This window comes from Ursus arctos, unplaced genomic scaffold, assembly GCF_023065955.2.
Source record: "Ursus arctos isolate Adak ecotype North America unplaced genomic scaffold, UrsArc2.0 scaffold_24, whole genome shotgun sequence".
Lineage (NCBI taxonomy): Eukaryota > Metazoa > Chordata > Mammalia > Carnivora > Ursidae > Ursus > Ursus arctos.
In genome coordinates, this window is record NW_026622919.1 from 21,389,600 (window position 1) to 21,411,429 (window position 21,830).

General features: G+C 56.6%; 1 protein-coding gene across 1 annotated transcript; it reads right to left on the reverse strand.

The window, feature by feature from the left end:
- Window positions 1-8,650: 8,650 nt before the first annotated feature.
- Window positions 8,651-17,210, reverse strand: GRB7 (growth factor receptor bound protein 7). Its single transcript, XM_026512937.4, has 15 exons — window positions 17,032-17,210; window positions 12,932-13,088; window positions 12,663-12,816; window positions 12,324-12,480; window positions 12,076-12,197; window positions 11,894-11,971; window positions 11,453-11,590; window positions 10,995-11,105; window positions 10,709-10,807; window positions 10,379-10,459; window positions 10,160-10,276; window positions 9,727-9,781; window positions 9,520-9,607; window positions 9,321-9,414; window positions 8,651-9,147 (listed from the first exon to the last, which is right to left on the reverse strand). The coding sequence occupies exons 2-15, from the start codon at window positions 13,081-13,083 to the stop codon at window positions 9,001-9,003; spliced, it is 1,593 nt and encodes a 530-aa protein (XP_026368722.1). The 5' UTR covers window positions 13,084-13,088; window positions 17,032-17,210; the 3' UTR covers window positions 8,651-9,000.
- Window positions 17,211-21,830: the final 4,620 nt, after the last annotated feature.

Genomic DNA, 21,830 nt, shown 5'->3' on the forward strand with positions numbered 1-21,830 from the left:
ACTGGCCCTTAGTTCCCTAGGGGGACCTGAGGAAGTTGGGGACTGGATTTGGCAGGATCAACACTGCAGTGTCTCCCAGTTCTAAGGCATAGCTCTGCCCTTGCTCCCAGCAGGGGTTCTTTTTAGAAGATAGGCAAGTCCTGGCTTTTTCACCTCTGGGGTCTCAGAAACATCCAAGTTTCTTGGGAATTTGGGAAATTTAAGTGGAGTCACTAAACTCCGCCACACTTACCTTTTTTCTTTTTTACTTTTTTTTTTTAAGATTTTAAGTAATCTCTACACCCAATGTGGGGCTCAAACTTACAACCCCAAGATCGGGAGTCACATATTCTGACTGAGCCAGCCAGGTGCCCCAGCTGCAGTTAAATATAGTCTTAAGATACTTGGGGGCCCAAACCTAAGGTGCCGAGGAGAAAGTCCTAGAGATTATTCAGCTTTCTCCCTGTCTTGGCATCTTCTGTTCTCTCTTAGAACATGTCACTAGAGAGTCTAGGAGGTGATCCGGCCTTCCACTCAGCCTCTTCCAAAACACCTTCCCTTTCTCCTCCTTTGTGAGACAGGCAGAAAGAAACCCTTTCTGAAGGTTAGGATTAGCAAAGGTGGAGCCGGGTTCGAGGCAGCTTCCTCTGGCTCTCCGCTCATCTCCCTCCCTGCAGCACCAGATTATTGGGAGGCCCTCCAGCAGCTTTTGCAGTCTCAGCACTCAGGGCTGGGAGAGAGGAATTATGTCCAGCCTGCCTCTGTGTTATAACACCAAATACACCTAGAAGTGGCCTCTGGGTAGCTGAGTCTCCGCCTTAGAGAGAGTGGTATGTGGCCTCCTCCCCACTCCCTTCCCAAAGCAGAAGCAGCTCAGAGAGAAAAGGAGACCAGACCTGATCCCATTTGCCAGGGAGCAGTGGAGACAGCTCTGGGGCTGGCTGGTGCTGGATGGGCTTCCAGCCTAAGGACAGTTTCCTTTCCTAATTCTTGGGAACTAATGTGACACTTCAGAGGGTAGTGGGCCTGGCAGGGGAGGCCACCCCACACCTGCACACTCTTCCTCCCCCTCCCCCATCACTGTGGTGCCCAAACCTCCACCTGCAGGCAACTGCCATCCAAGGGCAAGCAGGGGGACAAGGACCCGTGTCCCTTCCCTCACCTCCCATTCCCTAGCACCCAGCGTTTGAGGAAAAGTGGAGATGAGAGCTCTGGGGAGGCCAGGAACGCTGTGGGATGATGGAGGAGCACGTGGTGCCGGGGACACAAGTTCTGGCTGCAGAGCATTCCCGGTCAGACAGTTGTTTGCATAAAAGCCAAAAGCCACTGCACCTGGGGTGGGGAGGCCCTCTGGGGAGGTACTCCCTGGCTTGGGGGAGAGGGGGAAGGAAGGTGTCATGGAAAGTCCCTGAAGGACACGGGGTGTTGAATTTGCTGCGGTTTTGTTTTTAACTCTGTCTTGACCTGTGAAGTAGGCAGCTGCCTCCCTTCCCCCCAAAGTAACAGACCTTCCCCCGGAATAACATATATACCCAAGAATATACCCAAGGAAAGAGCATTGCAGTGGAAAGTATGGAGGTTAGAGGGCCTGTGGGTGATGTAAGCTGCCCCCCTTCCCCAGGACTGATGGGGCAGGAAGCCCTAGAGCAGTCTTTTCCCATCACTTTGCCTCCCCCCCCCTCCCCAGGCCCCCTGGCCCAGAAGAGCTGCCTAGTCAAAAAAACCACAGCCCTGGGGGCGGCTGGTGGGAACTAGGGGGGCAGATGCCACCTCCTCCCCAGGCTTGTCCTTCCACCAGGTCAATCCCCATCCCACCCCCACTGGAATTTGTCTCAGCACCTCTACCTCCCTGTCACTCACAGACCCCACCCACCCTCCCTAGACTCTTGGTGGGGGGGCGGGGGGGCGGGGAGACAGAAGGAGTCGGTGAATCCAGCTCTGAAGTCTCAGTAAAGCAAATGACAGCCTGGTGCAGACTCCAGCTTCCAGCCCCAGCCCTGCCACTTCTCTGGGTGACCCTGGGCACTTTCATTTCCCTCTCTGGGCCTTAATTTTTCCCTGGAAATAGATCTCTGAAGTTCCTTCCAACTGAGACGAAGCCTGGCCTCCACCCCATGGCTCCAGCCAGCCTTTCTTCTAATTCCAGAAAGAAGAGGAGAGAAAGAGGGTCCTGTGCCCTCTTCCTTCTCTCCCCACCACACCGAGGCACTGACAGTGAGGTCAGGGCGCTGCAGCGGGCGGCCTATGATTTTAACAAGTGGTCACGTTCTAAACCATTCTGTGAAATTCCAATCCTGGCCCAAAGGAGTGTGGGGGACAGGGAGGTGACAGTGGAATTGTGGGCTCCGAATATGGGCACGGAGGCTGGGTCTGAACTCCCGGCCCCGTCCTCTCTTCAGGTTCTCTTCATTCTGCCTGGACCCAGACACCTGATTCCCGGGTTGGGGGTGCCCAGGCGAGGAAAGCGAAGGCCGGGCGGAGGGGGAAGGGGTGCGGTGCGAGGTGGGAGCTGAGGGGGGTGTGAGGGGAGGGGCAGCTGCACTTCTGAGAAACAGCTCGGCGTCTCAGCAGCCCGCAGCCTAACCCCCTGCTTGCGGCTTCACAGCTCGCTCCTCCTGCCGCCCACGCCGCTCGGGGCCTCTCCGGGGGTCGGCAGCCCCCGCGGAGGCGGCGGCTGCTGGGGAGGAGCGGCAGCTCCGGTGACAGCGGAGTGGAACCCACGACGGGGGGGGGGGGGGTCGGTGGAAAATGCAGGGAGGCGTGGGGCGCGTGACACCCCGGGAGTAAAAAGCCATCCCTCCCCTGGGGTCCCGAGCCCCGGCCCTCGGCACGCCTGTGTGTCCCCCCCCTCCACCCCCACCCCAGATGCTCTCCCATCACACCCGGGTAGGATCCAGAAGTGAAACTGCTCCGGGTCACAGCCCAGCGCCGCCGCTGCGCCCCGCCCCGCCCTTCCGGGCACTGCAGCCCCGCAGGATCTCCCAGCGCTCGGGCGACTGCCGGGGAGGAAACTGGGGGAGGGGAAGGGGAAGTGCCCCGCGGGGCAGTCTGCAGAGCGCGGCCTTCTCTCTTGGGGGTGCCCGCTCGTAACCACGAGTGGGAACCTCGAGAGGCGTCGACCTTCACGGCGGGAGCCGAGCGGCGGCGCCTGCACTTCCCGACACGGCCGCTGGGTGTCACTGCCGCCGCGCGGCTGAGGGCTCGGGCGCCGTCGGGAGCCGGGGGCTCGGGTCCCGGGGAACGGGAGCGCCCGGCCCGCCACGCCTAGCAGGTCCTGCCTGGCCTGCGCCGTGGAGGCCCCTCGAAGCTTGGCTGCGGCTCTCAGACCTCCCTCCCCGCCTGGCGTCCGGAGGCCCCCACGCAGCCCACCAACTCGAGGGAAGAACAGCCTAACCCCGTGCCCCGCGACGGACGGGCCCGTGGCTGTGGCGCCACGCGAGCCCCCTTCCGTGGGGACGAGGGACCGAGGCGCGTGCTCTGCGGGCCCGAAGCGCGCCCCCTGGCGAAGCGGGCCGGCCTTCCCCCGCAGCCCCTCTGCGGCTCGGCGCCCTTCCGTCCAGCAAGCGGGGGCGGGCGGCGGCGGCAGAGCACGGTCCGCCGTGCTGCGGGGCCAGAGCGCCCGCGGGACCCTTACTTCGGCTCCTGCCTCGTCGGACTCGCGTCTAGCCTTACTCGTGCGGCCGCCCCTCCCCACGCCCCAGGTCTTCCCTTAGATGCGTGGGACGCGGTGGCTCAGCTTGGAAGAAGAGAACCCGAAGGTGGGAACCTGCATCGGGACCGATGGATGTAAAAGGGCTGGGAGAAAGGAGGTGCCCTGCAATCCTTTGGGAAATCGCAGTAGTGTCTGGTAGGAATACCCACTTCCATCACGTCCTGGCTCTAACTCGGGGCGCGGGGTGTGCAGATAAATGCAGGGGAATACGTCCTTGGTGGCAGTTCTGTGGAGGTGCAGGCGGCCTCCCAATCTCCCTTAGTCTCACCTAAACCACTCCAAGATAAACCCTAGCCAAGTAAAAACAAACTGCCCACCATGAAAACGCAGCTCCAGCTAAACAGCCCCCCGGTACCCAGCAAAGAAAAACCTGCCTGTTCCTTGAAGCAGCTGCAGCCCTCCGATAGGGCGCTAGCCGCCATCACAGCTCACCCCACAAGGGACTGAATTTCAGACCTCCGTAAGGCCCGGTAGAGCACAACCCATCTCAGCCCAGATAGTACCCCCCACTTCCTAACGCCCCTACCTGTATGGAGATCATGGAGAACCCCGGGGGACCAGCCGCAGCCCCCAGGATCACCCATTCTGTGGCTCTAGACTCCAGTTTGCAACATGCAACTTCCCCAAGTTCCCAATGTCTTTTTCCTTCCTCGCTCAACTCCCTTCCCGGGCTGGAAGCTCAGAGTCCTCTGTCCTAAGAGGCCACACTGTGCACCTCACTCCCAAACCCCAAAGCTAAGGTTCTGCTAACAGCACAGGATAGGAAAGCAAACTCTGCCGCAGACCTTACCTCTGTGCAAGTTGGGCCAACCAAACCCTGACCTCTCTGGGCCCTCTTTTCTGTCTGCTAGACCAGATCAGTTGTGTAGTAGTGGAAGCCTTTTTTCCAAGGATACCGTGAAGCCGAACTCCCAGCTATAAAGGCAATGATCTCCCCAACCCCACCCCAACCTGCCCCCCAGCTCCTGCTGGAATCCTTGGACTGCAGGAAGCCTGTAGAAAACTGCTTATGTGGACAGTTTGGAAGAAAGGATCCTTCTGAATGGCCTTGGTCTCTCATGCCTGTCTCCTTTTCTTCTTCCCTCCCTCCCTCCTCAGGGTGCCTGGCACTGGGCACAAGGAAGGAGCCAGGCAGGGTCTCTGACCCAGTGTTGAACCCTCCGCTGGCACCAGGAGGCCCTCCACCCATGAACTTGGACGCTGTGTAGATTTCATTGAACAGGATGTCTGGGGATCAGGGAGAGCATCCGTTGTCCAGAGCTTTGTCTGTCTGGATGTCCCACCTGGGCCATCCTAAGGGAGGTGGGCTTCCCTAGAATCATGCCCATCTGTTCTCAAAGTCCAGAGAGTTGGCAGCAGCCCTCCCTGCCCTCCACACTTGACCAGGCAGGGAGGTCACCCCTGCGGCCACATCCTCCGACAGGCCCATGGTGCTGCCAAGGACAGCTCTGTACCCTGGCACGGGGCTCACACCAGTCACACTAGCCCCCAGAGCTGGTGTCTAGGGTATGCTACAGACCATTTAGGGCCAGCCCCCTGGGTGTGGGCCCTGTGTCACCTCTCTCGATGCCTGCGGCATCCTCAGGGAGATGACAGGGAATTTTCTTTTTTCTTTTCCAAGCTTTTTCTGATTTCTGAAATGTTCTTTAATAAGCACATATACTTTTGGGGCGCTTGGGTGGCTCAGTCGGTTAAGCAGCTGACTCTCGATCTCAGCTCAGGTCATGATCTCAGGATCGTGAGATCAAGCCCCATGTCAGGCTCTGAACTCAGTGCTGCATCTGTGAGATTTGCTCTCTCCCTCTCCCTCTGCCCCTCCCCCCGCTCTCTGCCTCTCTCAAATAAATAATATAAATAAATAAGCACATATACTTTTTATAATCAAACCCAATAACTTGATACTGAAAAGACAGTATGTTAGGTGCCAGCCTCTGTGTTCTCCACAATGCCCCTGCCACCCTCCCAGCAGCCCAAATTTCATCATAACCGCAAGCCTCCACTAGCCACACTGCAGCCATCCTTGGAAGTTCCCTCTGCTGTCTGGCCTCTGTGGATCATGCTTCAGCCTCTTTGGCAGTAGAACATCAGCCTTCCCACATCTTCAGAGCTGGAGAATCTTGCCCTGGGTTTGAGGGGCCCTTGTCCCCCACATTCTGAGCTGCTGCCTTTCCTCCAAGAAGCCAGAGATCTCAGCCACCCAGTGAGGACATTCATCTGCTGATTTCCAGTATCCAGCTCAGGGTCAAGCCATCTGCCACCTCAAAGGGTTCCCAATGGCTCAGGTCCTTCACAGTAGCCAGCACTAAGAACAGAGGGGGCAGAGAACAAAGGGCAGAAAAGGGCTACGTTCCACCGCTGACAAGCTGGGCCAGGCTGGACCTCTGTCTCTAACTCCATATAAGACCTCAGGCGGGTCATTCTCTTTGAGCCTCAGTCTCCTGTTTGTAAAGTGAAATGATATCTGTCCCACATATTCTGATTAGCTGATTGACGTAGAAGGGCATTGTCCCCAGCCTGGTGCTTCAGGCTATGAGGACACACTGGATCCTGTTTTTATACAGACTAAATCCCTGGACGTGCTTAAGATGTGACTCATTCTGGCCCCTTTACTCCCATCCCAGCGTGGACCCCTGCACTCACACCTTAGAAGTGGCCCTGGGCATCCCTGGCCAGTCACACAGACAGCACCAGTCAGCTCAGGCCCGAGGAGAAGCCAGTGATGGGATGGTTCTGGAAACCATGGCAGGTGGCAGGTGGCAGGCAGCAGGTTGCTCTGGTCCCTGTGTCCTCAAGTCCTGCTAAAAAGAAACAAAACCTGCACCCCCTCTCGTGCCTGGCTGTAGTCATTTCTTCAGGGTAAGTCCCCAGAAGGTTCTCAGCTGGAGCGTGGATGAGGCCTCTCTGCCCACCCCTGTCTGACAGGTCTGGCCCCCCAGCCCCAAGATTGGGGGTGACAAGCCTGGCCCAAGGGCTGGCTATGGTGGCTGGCCCTTCTCGGAGTCACCTCAGGACAACCCCCTAGCCAGAGACCAGGGCTGCAGAGATGGGAGGGGCTCTTCAGGGGAAAACACCCCCACCCCATCCCCGCAGGCCACTTAGGAATTCCACCTGGAAGTCAGCCAGGCAGGGATAGCAGAACAGCCCAGACCTGTATTCAGACCTGGATTGAAATCCTGGTTCTCCCACTAACTGTAATTTGGGGCAGGTCTCCTCGCTGAGCCATCAGTTTCCTCACCAACAAAACAGGATCCCACCACCTCGTGCCCAATCTGAAAGATCTGGGGAGAGGTTCTTCATTAAAATAAATAAATAAATAAATAAATAAATAAATAAATAAATAAATAAATTACAGAATTTTCAAGCTTACACAAATTTAAAGAATTAAATGAATCCCTATGTACCCATCACCCAGCTTCAACCATTATCAAGTCATGGCCAGCCCATGACTATACTCACATCTTCTCCCCTAACCTTGGGGTTACTTTAAAAACAAAACTAAGACATCATTTCACCTATAACTACTTTAGAATGAATCTCTCAAAGATGAAGACTTAAACACCACACACACACACACACACACACACACACAAATACCATTACCACCCCTTAAAAAGTTAACCATAATTCCTTAATATCATCAAACATCTCATCGGAGCTCAAATTTCCCCCAATTGCTCATAGACGTTGTTTACAGTTAACTGGTTTGGATTTGAATCAAACAAGGTCTACACATTATGTATGTCTGAATTTCCTGAGAGCTAGAGATTCCCCATCTTTTCCTGTAATTTTGTTGTTGTCAAAGAAGCTGGGTCATCTGCTCTGTAGTTTCCTAGTCTGGATTTGGGTAATTGTACCACCACGTGTCATTTCACATGTTCCTCTGTCCCCTGTATTTCTGATAAACAAGCCCCTAGATCCAAGGGATGAGACTGAGGTTTTATTTCTCGGCAAAAATAATGCCTCGTTGGAGTTCATGGGTCTGGAGAGAGGGTCTATTTCATTGTGATGTAAAGATCAAATGGCATGTTCAGGTGTTGCCAATTTGATAGTTATTATAAAGCTAAACTGTAAAATTCTTTAAACAAAACTCATAAACAGACCAGCATGGGCAGTGTGGAGAGGCCAGACCCTGCAGGGTCCATCTGGGCTTGTATTTTGGAAAGATCACTCTGGATGTTGGAGGGTGCTTTAGACAGGGAAGCCAGACTCAGAGGCCTGAGTGTTGTAGGGTCCCATTCATATGGCTTTCTAGAGGCGCAAACTGTAAGGACAGAAAGCAGGAGGAAGGGGCACAAGGATGGCTCAATCGGTCAAGTGTCTGCCTTCGGCTCAGGTCATGATCTCCGAGTCCTGGGATCAAGCCCTGCATCAGACTCCTTGCTCAGTGGGGAATCTGCTTCTCCCTGTGCCCCTCACCCCACTCTCGCTCACGTGCTCTCTCTCACCCTCTCTCTCAAATAAATAAAATAAAATAAAATAAAATAAAATAAAATAAGAAGGAGAAGGAAAGAAAGCAGGAGGGAGAGGGGTTGACAGTGGGGGTCGTGGGGACTTGGGAGAGGTGCTGGGCCATGTGCCCAGGTGACGGTGGTGGACTCATGATGCACGTGTGTCGGGACTCATCCCAGCAGTTGGCCCACAGGGCTCACAGAAGGTACGCACTGTGGGACTCGGCTCCCGCTCCCAGGCCTGTTAAGAGTTACCTCCATAGCTTTAGGCCCTGTCAGGCGACGGCACCTGGATGACAGTCCCTTATACGCACATTCATCACCCAAGAAGTTACTGGACCCTGGAGACTCTCAGATGACCAAGACCACCCTGCCCTCAAGAAACATCCAGGCTGGAGGACACGTGGCCCTGACCCATGCGACACATTCACCAGGGCCTGGTGCCCCCCTCTCCCGCTCCCCTGCTCTACTCCAGCGAGCCAGGTCTTGCCAGACAGAACTCACAGGTGTATCAAAAAATAATCTTTATTGTCACTCGTATAAAACAAAGCAGATCAACTGGCCTCTCAGTCTGTACAAAGTGTGGGGCATAAGACCACCTGGGCTGCCCCCATTTCTCCCATAATGCCCTACCCCAGGGCAGTGCTCGGGAGCTCCGCAGAGGGGAGGGCCACCCCCGATGCCTTTTCTTGAGGAGAGAGGTGGGCGGGGGGCTTTCTGCCTGAGGGAGAGGCAAAGGAGCAGAGTAGAAAACTGTGGAGTCGGGGTACCCTCCCCTGACTCTCGAGCCTGTCTGGAAGCTTCTGGGCCCTCCGAGTCCACCGTCTGAGCACGGGGGGCAGCGGGCGGCCCGTGCGGCCGTCAGAGGGCCACGCGCGTGCAGCAGTGACGCAGCAAGCAGGGCAGGATGCCGCGGTTCAGCTGGTGGAACTCCACGAGCTGCAGCAGGTCCGTGAAGCGAGTCTGGCCGTCGTCCATGCTGAAGTACAGGCGGCCTTCCTCCTCGCTCTGGGGGACAGCCAGACGGGACGAGGCGTCAGGGAGAGGCGCGAGGGCGCAGGTCCCCCGTGGCTCGTGCGGGGACATGAGAGAGAGCACGAGAGAGCCCAGAGACACGGGGCGGGGGGGTTGCCTGGGGAGCTTCTCGAGGGCACTTGAAGAGGACGACAGGGATGACTCACCGGGAGGATAAGATAATGTTTGACCTTCTGCAGGTGGCACAAAGAGAGGACAAAGCCCTGTGGGTTCCGCTGACTCTCTCGGACCAGGAACAGGCTGCCAGGAGATAGGGCAACATGACCCGGGGACACAGAGCTGCCAGCCTGACACAGGGTCTCTCCTATCCCTGGGTCTGTCGGCCTGCTCAGCCCCGCCTCTTACCCGTCTACCAGGCCCTGCTGCCCGATGAGCCGCTGGCTCTCCTCTCGGGAAATGCGTCCATGGAACCAGGGCTGGGTGCGGTGGATGGCTGGAGTTGGGAGAGGCAGAAGGACAGTCACTCTCCTCTAGCCACCCCCACCAGGAACGCTCAGAGAAGCTACGGCAGCGCCCCCTCCCCGGCCCCGGGGACACTGGGTGTTCACCCACCTGCACTGAGGCTCGTGCCCGAGCCTGGGGTGGGCAGGCTGAGACGGTGGTTCTTCTGTAGAGCAGTGGGGGACACAGGGGATCAGGGCGTGACCGGGGCATTACCCGGCACCTCGAGAATACAGAGCCCCTTTCTGTACCTGTGAACCTCCCTTACCCCTCTCTTCCTCCCCCACCACGGAAACCCACATGGAGAGGGGCGCCTGGGTGGCTCAGTCAGTTTAGTGTCCGACTCTTAATTTCGGCTCAGGTCATGATCTCAGGGTGGTGAGATCAAGCTCCACATTGGGCTCCACACTGGGTATAGAGCCTGCTTAAGAGTCTCTCTGTCCTGCTTCCTCTGCCCCTCCCCTCTCTTAAACACACACACACACACACACAGGTGGAGAGAAGGTCCCCAGGACAAACATGCAGATGGGTGTAGGCCCCTCACCCTCCAGGCCTGGGCCTCCTCCAGGGCTGCACTCAGAGCTTCCCGGGGATTCTCGATGACACGCCCAGCATGGCCAGAGAAGTCCATGGCCACCAGGGTGTTATCAGAGACACTCCTCTGTAGATGGGACAGGATGTGGAGGAGTCAGAACAGGGCCCATGTCCCCCCAGGATGGGGCCTGGGTGCCCACCCCCAGCGAATGGCCCTGCGCACACTCACCAAAGGGGGAGAACCCACACAGGATGGACGCAGGTGGCGAGACTGTGCCTGCTGATAATTCTTATACAGCTGTGCCCCATACTGCAGGGTGGAGGGAGAAAGAGAGCAGGACGTCAAGCAGGTGCTGGGGACTGGCCTGTGAGACCCCATCCACCAGAACGCCCCAAGAGCAAGACTGTGTCTCTGCCCTGGATAAGGAGCTTTCCGAGGCCAGAGCCAGGACTCCGGTCTTGGACCAGGCTACAATGCCCCCTCATTCCTGAGGGCGGAGCTACTCATGCGGGAGGGGGGAGGGGGGGGCAGCCCCCCAGGCCACTCCCAGGGTCCCACCTTGAAGAGGCGGAAAGCTGCTAACCAGCAGCTGCGGCTCTGCTCGTCCTCGCTGCAGAAGACCCGAAGCCCCTTGTGGCCGTTTCGAAGCTTGTTGGGCTGTAGGAAGAGGAAACCAGCTGGTCCCGTATCTGCCATTACGACCAGATGTCTGTCTCCGTGGGGCATGGCAAGGGTGCAGGGAGAGGAGTCTGGGTGTCCCAGATAGAGCTCAGAAGCCCTAGGTAGGATCCTGGGGGGACCTGAGCAGCTCCCATTCCCTCCCAGGCCCGGCCAGGGTTTTTACCTTGATACAGAAGCCGAAGTCCGTGGGCATCCCATAGAGCTTGCGGCCCTGGGTCACCACATACACGTTGGACTCATTCACGTCTGCTACGTACTGCAGGTGCCTTGGATCCTAGGCGGCATGGACAGGCAGGACTCCTTACAGGCAGACCCTACCCCCCTACTATTGTCCCCGTAATCCATAAGCCGACGGGGGGGGGGTTTCAGAGAGGAGCAGGAAGTGCCCCAGGTTACACAGCAAACAGAAGTAGAGTCAGGACTCAAACTCAGTTTTCACCTGCCTTTCCCACTACTGCCCCCTGGGCTAGGGAAGCTAGGAGGGAAAGACAAGCAGCGGAGGGTCTCCGGGCCCAGAGGGAGAAAGATCTAGGCGTTCCAATAAGGGAAGAGATGGCTCCTAGAAGGACCGGGAATGGGATATCCTATAGGGACTGAGGCTGTCAACCCTCAAGACCTCACCTTGGAGGTGCCCTTGGTAGAGTAATAGAGGCCAGACCGGCGCAGGAAGCAGAAGAAGCGTTTCCAAAGCTTCCGTCCTGACCCCCGAAGCTGCAGAAAGCCCTGGATCTCTGGGAAGCTGCCCGCATTCAGAAAGTTCTGAGGCCAGAAGAGAGCAGGAAGAGGGTGAGAGGCCAACAGGGAGACATACACACGCACACGCACACACACGCGCGCGCACACACAGGCCTTCAGGAGACAAGGTGCTCCTCATACATTTATTGTCCCATTTCATAGACAAAGAAACTGATGGTCAGCCAGGAAAAGTCACTTCTACAGTCACTCGGCACCGTGCTAGACTCCCCACCACATGCAGGGGAAGCAAAATGCTTCAGGGCCAAAAAAGCAGCAGGTGATCCTGGGGAATCATGAATCTGCCACGGGACAGGGGTGTCCCTTTACCTGGATGAGGTCTTCGTGGGACATGCCTGTCTGTGCGTCCACACAGCTGGAGACCATCTTTTCTGGGAACAGGGAGTGCTGGGGGGGAGGGGAGCGGGGAAGGAGTCAGGAGTCAGGGATCGAGGGCCCAGGTTGGGGATCAGGGCGTCCCAGGGCCCAGACCTCCCGCCTCACACACTCACTGGAGAGCTCTTGAACAGTTCATACTTGGCGAAGTTCTTCCGGAAGACAAAGCGGCTGTCCCCACCAATGGGCCAGGCAGCCTGCACTTCCACCACGGACTCATGGTCCTCCAAGCCCCGCTCTGGGGTCAAGGGCAAAAAGCAGGGGTCAGGGGAGAGCAGACAGGCCTCCCAGAGGAGCCACCTGCCTAGCCCCAGGTGCGAAGCATTGCCTTCCTGCCCAGACAGCCCCCTACACCCCAACTCACCCAGCGCTAGATGGGGGTGGCACTCCACCAGCCCCCAGTTTTCATCGCTCAGGGCGTGAGCCCGCTGGACCAGCATGTCACACACGTAGCGGGCTGTAGCGCCGGCCGCCACCTCCACGGACCGGCAGGCCCCGTCTTCACTATACACTTTTACCACCTGCATCCCGGGAATCGCAGATGACTTGTGTAACGGCGGAGGGGGGTTATTGCCCTTCCCCTGCCTGCTAGACCCTCAGGGACTCCTGACCAAATCCCCCCACCTCCACGGAAGGGGCACCATATCCACCCCAGTCCCACAGCACCCCTCATCCCTGCCTTCTCTCTCCCAAGACAACTCACATGGGGGCAGCTGGTGTCTCGAGGGAGCAGCCCCCTTGCACCGGAGGACCCCCCAAGAATGGGGGTCTTTGAAGGAGGACTGCAGAGCTCAGGGAAGGGGTTGGGGATAGAGGGTAGAGAGGTTGCCCGCAGCTCCTCCTCTCGAAGAAGATTCCTGTGGCCCAAGGTAGAGGGCAGAGAATTGGTCGACGGCAAGCTTCTGGCTTATCCAGCACTGACCCCCCCCCTTCCACCACCAGCCCCTCCTCAGCTCCATCACCCCATTGTACCTGCTGGTCGGAATGGGCAGAGGCTGGGACCTCTTCACCTCCCCGGGCAGAGGGGCAGAGGGAGGCGGGGGAGTCCCAGGAGGGGTCCCGGGGGCCAGGTACAGGTCTTCTGGGGAGCTGCTGAGATGAGGCGGAGACAGACCGAGCTCCATGACATCTGAGAGAGGAGAGAGGGCTGTGGGCAGCCGCTCTTGTGCGCTTGTCTCGGGGAGAGGGGCTGAGAGGACCCAGACCTCCTGACTTCACACAGCTCCCAAGGTACCCCTCACTTGACACAGCACCTACTGTTCCCCCTCTCACTGGAGTTTCCCTGGAGCCTTCATTCCAGGGAGCCCATTTGCAAAAGGGGATACCAAGTCCCTGAGAAGGAAGCATTCCTGCCCCCATCACAGGTGAGTCAGGGAGTGGACTCCAAGCCCAATGCTCTTCTGTTAGCCCCACGTTGCCCAAGGGAAGAGCGAAGAGGGTCCCCCCCACCACAAGCCGGGCAGCGGCAACAGACTCCGTGCCCCACAGACTGTTCGAGGCTGAGCACAGGCCACTCACTCCTCTGCGCTCTGCCCCGGGTTTTTCCAGTGCCTCCTTGCCAGCCCTAGTTGCCAGAGCCTGTTGTGGCAACGCCTGCCCAAGTGCTGAGTGATGCACTGAAGGGGAGAGGAGGTGGGAAAGGACAGGAACCAGGAGGGCAGGAGGCTGGCTCAGCTGATGGGAGAAGGGCAGGACTAGCCTGGGGGTCTTGCCCTAGCAGCCCCCACACTTTGTGTGCCCTCTCCAGATTCCTCCTCCTGCCCAACTTTCCTGAAGCCCCAATGCCAGAGCCACCTCCTCTGGGCAGCCTTTCTGGATTTTCCAGCTTCAGGCCCAAGGGCTCCCTCTCTGCACTGTGCTGGGGCCTCAGCGGCAATTCCGTGCACCTGTCTTATCCACCCACTGGTCTGGAGCCACCTGGCACCCCCAGGCAGGGCCAGGGTCCTACCCATGTCCTATCGCCCCCAGGTGCTGACAGGCATCTAGGACAAGTAAGGACAGGCGAGCTGGGGCAAAGATGCCCACTGGGGACAGAGGCAGCATGGGCCCCTCCTCCACAGGAAGCAGGACCCCTAGAGCCAGGCTAGAACCTGGGAGGGCCTGGGAGAACCTGAGACCTAGGCCAGTGCTGTTAGGCTGCCTGCAGCACCTGGCACTGACCCTCCAGGATGGGGCAGGCCCCTGACCCTTAAGTGAGGGGATCTGGGGGACAGGTGAGTCAGGGTGGGGCGGGACAGCACTGCCTGGGGCTCTCTATTCAACCTTGACTCATCTGCACGACTTCCTGGCTTAGGAGAAACACAAACAGCCCTGCCTCTACCCACCTCCCTCCCCTCCCGCCCCCAACAGACCAGGCTGGGAGGAATGGGGGAGGCGCAGGGACGGGCTGGGGAGAAAGAGGATGTGGGGCCTGCAGCAGCTCTGACATCATTTTCTCCTCCCCACCCTTGGCCCACCTCCAGTCAAGGTGGGACCTACAATCTGCCCGGGTCCTGTAGTCACCTCCCCACCCAGGAGCCCCCTCACCCAAGGAGAGGAAAAAGGCCTGGCCTGGGTTCAAAGGCCCATCTGGAGCAGAGCCGACCTCCCAGTGATGCCCTCACTCACCGGAAGAAGCCACGAAGTGCTCCCTATCCTGTCTGGGGCCTACCAGGCTTTCATTCCGCTGCTGCTGCCTACCCCCAGCACCCAGGGCGCAGTGGGCCCAGAGGACGCGTCTATATCCACCGTGGGGGATGAGGTCCTCCCAACACACGCTCCGGGGCACCGTGGCCAGAGGGATGCTACAGGAGCAGGAGGAGCAAGACACCCAAGAGAAAGACACAGCCAGGCAGACAAGGAAAGGCCAAGAGGGAGGGAGAGGCAGGGAGGGGGCTCAGGGGGCTCAGGGTCCTGGGTGGGGGGGGATGGCAAGACACACCCACCAGTGAACATCGACAAGACACAATGCCCCTGCTCCCATGCCATCAGTCCTCTGGCCACCAGCCCTGGTGACTTCACTCCAGGGAGACTGGGGGGCTGCAGGGAAGCCAGAGAGGAAGCCAGAGGCCAAAGGTAGGGTCCTACTCCATCCCAGAGGGAAGAGGAATCAGAGGAGTGTTTGGGCAGGGAGAAGGGAGTAGATTTAAATCAGAATCAGATTAGAGTCTGGCCTCAGAGCGCTGGAGGGCCGCTAAAGACTTGGATTTGGCCTTTTGATCCCTCCACCTTGCCCTCCAGACCTTTCTAAGGCAAGAGAAGAGTGGGATGGTCAGAACCAAATACATGGGATGGGAGGAGAACGGGGCCTAGCTGTGGGGCCCGGGCAACCCCCTCCCAAGAGACCTGAACCTTTCAAACGGGGACCCTAGGAAAGCTTCTGTTGAAGAAACCGACCCCCCCAAATCTATCGGTTCCCTCAACACTACAACTCCAGGCCGAGGCTTCCCCAACGGCCTCTCCTGCCCCGCGGCGCCGGCCCCACCCTCCCTCCCGCCCTCCCAGCCTCCTGCCTCCTTGTTTACTTCCTGAATCTTGCTCCACCTGGCTGGCCCCAAGGGCGGGTGGCCGGGCCCAGTAGAAAACAAGGCCACCTCCGTCGCGAACCAGGGGAGGGGGAGGGGCTGGCAGGGCCGAGGCCTAGGCGGGGGACCAGCAGGTGGCGGGAAGGCCCCCGTCCGGCCCAGCACTCCACGCCCCGCCCCCACCGGGATTTATGGGCGGGGGGTGGAAGGCTCAACCTTCGGGGGAGCTTTGAGGGTGCAGCGCCCAGGTGAGGAGGCGGGAAACCCCTAGGTGACCCGGAGCTGGGGGGAGGGCCCAGGACTCTGAGGCCCCGCCCACTCTCTCACTCTGGAAAAAACACCCAATGGGAAAAGGGGGGTAAGCTTTCTTAAAGTTTAATTTGGGAAGAATGCTAGATTGTGTCTGTGGAGTTAATCATTACAGGCTGCTAGCCTTCTCGGAGGGCTCCCCCCGCAGGATCGGGGGGAGAGGGGAGAGCAGAGTCCAGGACAGGCCGACCAAGAGGGGCCATTCTTGAGGGGCAGTAGGGTTGGGACAGGTGCGTTCTCCATCCCCGCCGTGTCAGGGAGACCCAGACTCGGGTCTTTCTCCAAACACTGCCCCCGGCCCCCAAACACGCACACACTTTCCCTCGTCCCCGCGGCACCGCAGACCCCCAGCATCCAGCCCTCCAGCCTTCGAGCCTTCATTCCGACTCCAGGATGGACCCCCGGGCCTGCCCCGCCCCCACCTTCCCTTCCTAGAGCAGGACCCTACGTCGGAGCAGGCAAACGATCCGGAGACCGAGCTCTAGCAATTTAGGGGATCCCTCTCCTCTGCTGCCCTCCAAATTGGAGGGTGCCCCCCGCCCCCGCGCGGAGCGTCAGTCTTTGGTAGAGCCTGGGGGAAACCTCGAACGGGTAACCTCAGGCTGAGCAAGGAAAGACTCGAGGCAGCCCTCGGTGTTCGCCCCCCACCCCAGCTCTCTTTCTGGCAAGGTGGGGAGGGGCTGGTTTCAGCGGGAAAGCCGCGTCTCCCGGAGGAGAGGATCGGGGATCTGCAGTCCCCATCCCCATCAGCTGCTTTGTCCGGGGGCGGAGGGAGGCGGGCTACAGGGAGGAAAGGAAGGAATAAGAAGGACAGGAAATGGGAATCGGGAAAGACTGAGGGCAGGTGGTGAGGAAGGGACAGGATACGGGAGATTGGAGAAAAAGAGAAAGCGAGGCGGCCGGAGCAACACAGCAGGAGGCTGAATCTTTCCCTGTTGACCCGGGACCTGCCGCCGCTCCCCACCCTCGAGATGAAGTGGCCGTTGGGTCCTTACCTGGACCCTGGCGTAGGAACACTTGGCTGGGGCCACAGGTTTAGGGAGGGAGACGCCAGGCCCTTAACTACCTGTCCCCCTCCTGCCCCCTCCCTTGGCCTGACATCACTGAGGGGGGAAGGGGAGTGGGGAGCCAGGCGGGCTGCCCGGCCGCCCACCTGGGCAACCTGCCAGCTCCTGGCCCTGACACAGGCACAGCCTGGGGCCCCGGTGCGGCTGGGGGTGGAAGCAGGTTGTCGGCTGGGACCGATTTTGGTCACCTTACCTGGAGGAGCCCCAGCAGGAGCAGCAGGACACCGGGTCCGAAGTCCTGTTCTGTCTTGGGACCCCAGATACCTAGACTTGATTTCAAATCCAGTCCTTCTTCTCTAATGGTGGTAGGAGGGTGTCCCGACTTTGGAGGTAGAAGTGAGGGTTGGGAGGAGGGAGAGCCCAGTGTGTCCAGGCTCCTGGCCCAAGGAAACTAAAATTATCTTGGGCAGGTGGGGGCGGGGCCTGGGGAAGAAGCCTGGGAGGAGGAACCCTAGGAGGAGGGGCGGGGACTCCCTGACACTCTACGCTGGCTGGAATTGTTTTGCCCTTCTTAGCCCGGCAGCAGGTGCCAGGGGAGAGGCGGGGAAGACAGTCGAGCTGAGAGCCTCAAGAGCGAGGATCTAGAGTCCTCGTGACGTGGGAGGGAGGGACTGGGGGCTGGAAGGTAAGGGGAAACAGTGCTAACCCCTCCCCATGCTCCTCACTAAATCGGGTCTGCTCATTGGCCAAGCTAGGGAGACTGTCTTCGCCTCTGGGTCCCATCTGATGGGGCAGAGAGCACTCACTGAAAGAGGGAAGCCGGCCAGAAGGGTGTCCAGCAACAGGGGCTGCCCCTTGACCTCCAGCCACAGTCTGGCCACCCGGCCTGCACCCTGGCCCTCAGAGGCACCCAGAGGCACCCAGAGAGAATGTTCTCTCTTCTTTGCAAAGTCCAGCATCTCAGCTTCTTCTGAAATCGAAGGGGTTAGGCAGGGTCTCATGGTGGGGAGGAGTGATCTAGGGAAAGCTCTGGCCTGGTGCCAGGGGACTCCCCTTTGAGCGATCACGTTAGCTCTCTCCTTCAGCATTAGGCAAACACAAAGGTCAGGGAGAGGGCCTGGAAAGCCGCAGATCAAAGGCAGTGGCCACCTCCCAACCTGAAGTGGGTAACAGTTGGGTAAACAAACAGTCCTTAGGGTGATAAGAGGTCTGCCCTGGGGGACCATCAAGGAGTGGCTCTAGCCTCAACTTTCTCCAAATGGGGTTTTCCTCGAAAAACCAGTATGAGTGGACTAAGCAAAGAAGTGGGGGAGGGGGCAAGGTCACCTGGGCCATGGAGCAGCAGCGTGTGCAAAGCACAGTAGACGATTCACTCGATCATTCCTTCATTCATTTCAGTAATATTTGTTAAGTACCTACTATATGCAAACCCCATGCTTGGTCCTGGGGGAAAAGCGGGGAGCAGCAAAAACAGACCCTGCCCCTATCCTCACGCAGCCCAGTCAGGGAGACTGATGTTAATCAAAGAATCCCACAAGGGGCACCTGGGTGACTCAGTCAGTTAAGTGGCCAACTTTTGATTTCGGCTCAGGTCATGATCTCAGAGTTGTGGGAACGAGCCCCATGTTGGGCTCCATGCTGGGCGTGGAGCCTGCATAAGAGTCTCTCATTCTCTCTCCCTTTCTGCCCCTCCCCCATCTCTAAAAAAAAAAAAAAAAGAATCACACAAAAATAAGAAATGACAGGTGACAAGTATGCTGGGAGAATGACTCACCCAGAGAGTTGGGAAAGCCTTCGCTGTGGAAGTGACAAGCAAGCAGAGGGGAAACTAGAGTAGAGAGAAGGTTGAGATTGGTGGGTGGGCATGGGGGAGTTACCGTTCACGATGAGGAATCGATGAGGAATGGAGGGCCAAAGCCCTTAGCGGGAGGGCACACGGCATGCGGAGGCAGAGTGGGGTGGAGGAGAAGGAAGGAGAGGAGGCCACACAGGTTAGCTCAAGCGGGTGCGGAGAAAGGCAAGTGCTTTGGACTCCGCTCTTTCTCAAAGTGTGGCCTGTGACCACCTGCCTCCCCATCTCCTTAGGCTTGTATAAAAAACAGATCCCTGGGCCTCTCCCCACCTACTGAATCTCAGTCTCTGGGGCCAAGACCCAGGAATGTGTGGTATTGACAAGCCCTCAGGTGGTTAAACCAGGTTGAAGAGCCGTCCATCCTGTCTGTCCAGACGGGCAGGAACTATGGGCCGAGGCCAGACCCTGCAGTGTCTCTCCTCCGGGCTTAAGCAGAGGCGCAGAGAGGCAGGTAGATTTATATTTTGAAAAGATCGCTCTGGATGTTGAAGGATGGGGTTAGCGAGGGAAGCCAGACTCAGAAGGCTGAGTGCCATAGGATTCCATTCATATGGCTTTCGGAAGGGGGTGGAACTGTAAGGACAGAAAACAGGTCTACGGGCAGGGAGGAGGGATACGGGTTGACAGCAAAGGGCACAGGGACTTGTGAGGAGGTAACGGAGCTGTTGTGTATTTCAGTTGCGGTGGTAGATACACAACTGTGTGTTAGACTCACAGAAGGGTACACTCAAGGGCGAATTTTACCGTATATAAGTTATATCTGAACTTTTAAAAAGATGATATTTATTTATTTATTTGAGAGAGCATGAGAGAGAGATCACGAGCTAGGGGTAGTTGAGAGAAGCAGACTCCCCACCAAGCAGGGAGCCTGGTGCGGGGCTCGATCCCAGGATCCTGGGATCAGGATCTGAGCCAAAGGCAGATGCTTAACCGACTGAGCCACCCAGGTACCCATATCTGAACTTTTAAATAAAAAAAAAAAGAAACAACAAAAAAGAATAGGTTTATAGATCAATGGAATAGAACCAAAAGTCAAATATAAACCCTTACATTTCTGGTCAATTGATTTTTGACAAAGGTACCGAGACAATTGAGTGGGGAAAGATTAGTCTTTTCAGTAAATGGTTCTGAGATAATCAACTATCCACATGCCAGAAGATGCATTTAGATCCTTACCTCACGATCTACAAAGATTAACTCGAGATAGATCACAGACTTAAATGTAAGAGCTAAAATAAAACCTCTGAAGAAACCACAGGAAAAAATCTTTGTGACCTTGAATTAGGCAGAGATCTTAGATACGGCAGCAAAAGCACAAGTGACAAAAAAAAATCAGCAAATTAGACGTCATCAAAATTAAAATTTTTTGCACTTCGAAAGACATCGTTAAGAAAATTTTTTTAAAAACTTCCTAAAGGTGGGGAGAAAATATTTGCGAATCATAGATCTGCTCAGGCACCTTGCATCCAGACTATATAAAGAACTCTTGGGCCCCTGAGTGGCTCGGTTGGATGTCTGCCTTCTGCGAGGGTCATGATCTCGGGGTCCCGGGATGGAGCCCCACTTCGGGCTTCCTTGTTCATTGGGGAATCTGCTCCTCCCTCTTCCTCTGACCCACCGCCCTGCTCATGCTCTCTGTAGCGCGCACGCTCTCTCTCGCTCTCTCTCTCTCAAATGAATAAATTTAAAAATTTTTTTTAAAAGAACTCATACAAATCGATAATAAACAAACAAACCAACTCAAAATGGGCAAAAGATGGGCTCCTGGGTGGCTCAGTCAGTTGAGTGTCTGACTCTTGGTTTCAGCTCAGGTCATGATCTCGGGTTCTTGAGATGGAGTCCCAGGTGGGCTCTGTGGTGCGTGGGGAGTCTGCTTCAGATTCTCTCCCTCTCCCTTTGACCCTCCCCTGCTCACCCTCTCTTGCACGCGCTTGAGCACTCTCTCTCTCTTTAAATAAATAAATCTTTTTTTTTTTTGGAATGGGCAAAGGCGCCTGGGTGGCTCAGTCAGTTAAGCATCTGCCTTCGGCTCAGGTCATGATCTCAGGGTCCTGAGATCGAATCTCCCATTGGGCTCCCCACTCAGCGGTGAGTCTGCTTTTCCATCTGTCCCTTCCCCCTGCTGTGATCTCTCCCTCTCTCTCCTACACTCGCTCTCTCAAATAAATAAATAATCTATTTTTAAAATGGGCAAAAGATTTGAATAGATGTTTTTCTAAATAAGAGAGATGGATGGCTAATAAGTATAGGAAAATGTGCTCAACGTCATTAGTCACTAGAGAAACGCAAATTAAAACCACTATGAAATACCACCTCACCCCCCCACCCAGGAGAGCTATAATCAGAGACAGACAATAAGTGTTGACAACGATATGGGTAAACAAATCCTCATACATTGCTGGTGGAAATGTAAAATGGTACAGGCATTTTGGAATAACAGTTTGGCTGTTTCTCAAAAAGTTAAACATAAACTTACCATGTAACTTAGCAATTCTACTCCTAGAGAAATGACAACACACGTACAAAGACACATGAACGTTCAAAGCAGCATTATTCAAAATAGCTAAAAACTGGAAACACAAATGACCATCAACTGGTACTGAACAGATCAGCAAAAGGTGGTCTATCTGTACAACGGAATACTGCTCAGCAAGCAACTGGCACGTGCGAGCATGGGTGAACCTTAAAAGCCTTGTGCTGAATGAAAAAAGCCAGAAGCAAAAGACCACATATTATATCACTTATAGGAAATGTCCAGAAAAGGTAAATTTATAACAGAAAGCAGATGGATGGCTGCCTAGGGCTGGAGCTGGGGGCTGGACTGCAAACAAGCAGGAGGGACCTTTCTAGACTGATGGAAAGGTGCTGTAACTGGACTGAAGTGATGATGGCACAACTCAATAAATCACTGCATTTGTTTAAAAATGCATGTTTTTTAAAAGATTTATTTACTTATTTTAGGTGGGGAGAGAGAGAGGGAGAGTCTTAAGCAGACTCCTCGCAGAGCACAGGCCCTGACCAGACGCTGGAACTCAGCACTCAGAGATCAGGACCTGAGCCGAAAGCAAGAGTCAGTGGCTGAACTGACCATGCCACCCAGGAGCCCCGAAAAGGCATGATTTGAAGGCATGGTAATAATGTAGGTGAGCTATCAGGATATTATGGTGGGACTCCAGGGAGGAAAAAGGGAGCAAGACAGC

What these genes read in the sequence shown, in the direction of transcription:
- GRB7 (XM_026512937.4), bottom strand. Translation starts at nt 13,083, where the DNA reads ATGGAGCTCGGTCTGTCTCCGCCTCATCTCAGCAGCTCCCCAGAAGAC. An exon ending in CCCACGAAGACCTCATCCAG is followed by an intron (nt 11,591 to 11,893) that starts GTAAAGGGACAC and finishes TTCTGGCCTCAG; the next exon opens with AACTTTCTGAATGCGGGCAG. An exon ending in ACTTCGGCTTCTGTATCAAG is followed by an intron (nt 10,808 to 10,994) that starts GTAAAAACCCTG and finishes CTCTTCCTACAG; the next exon opens with CCCAACAAGCTTCGAAACGG.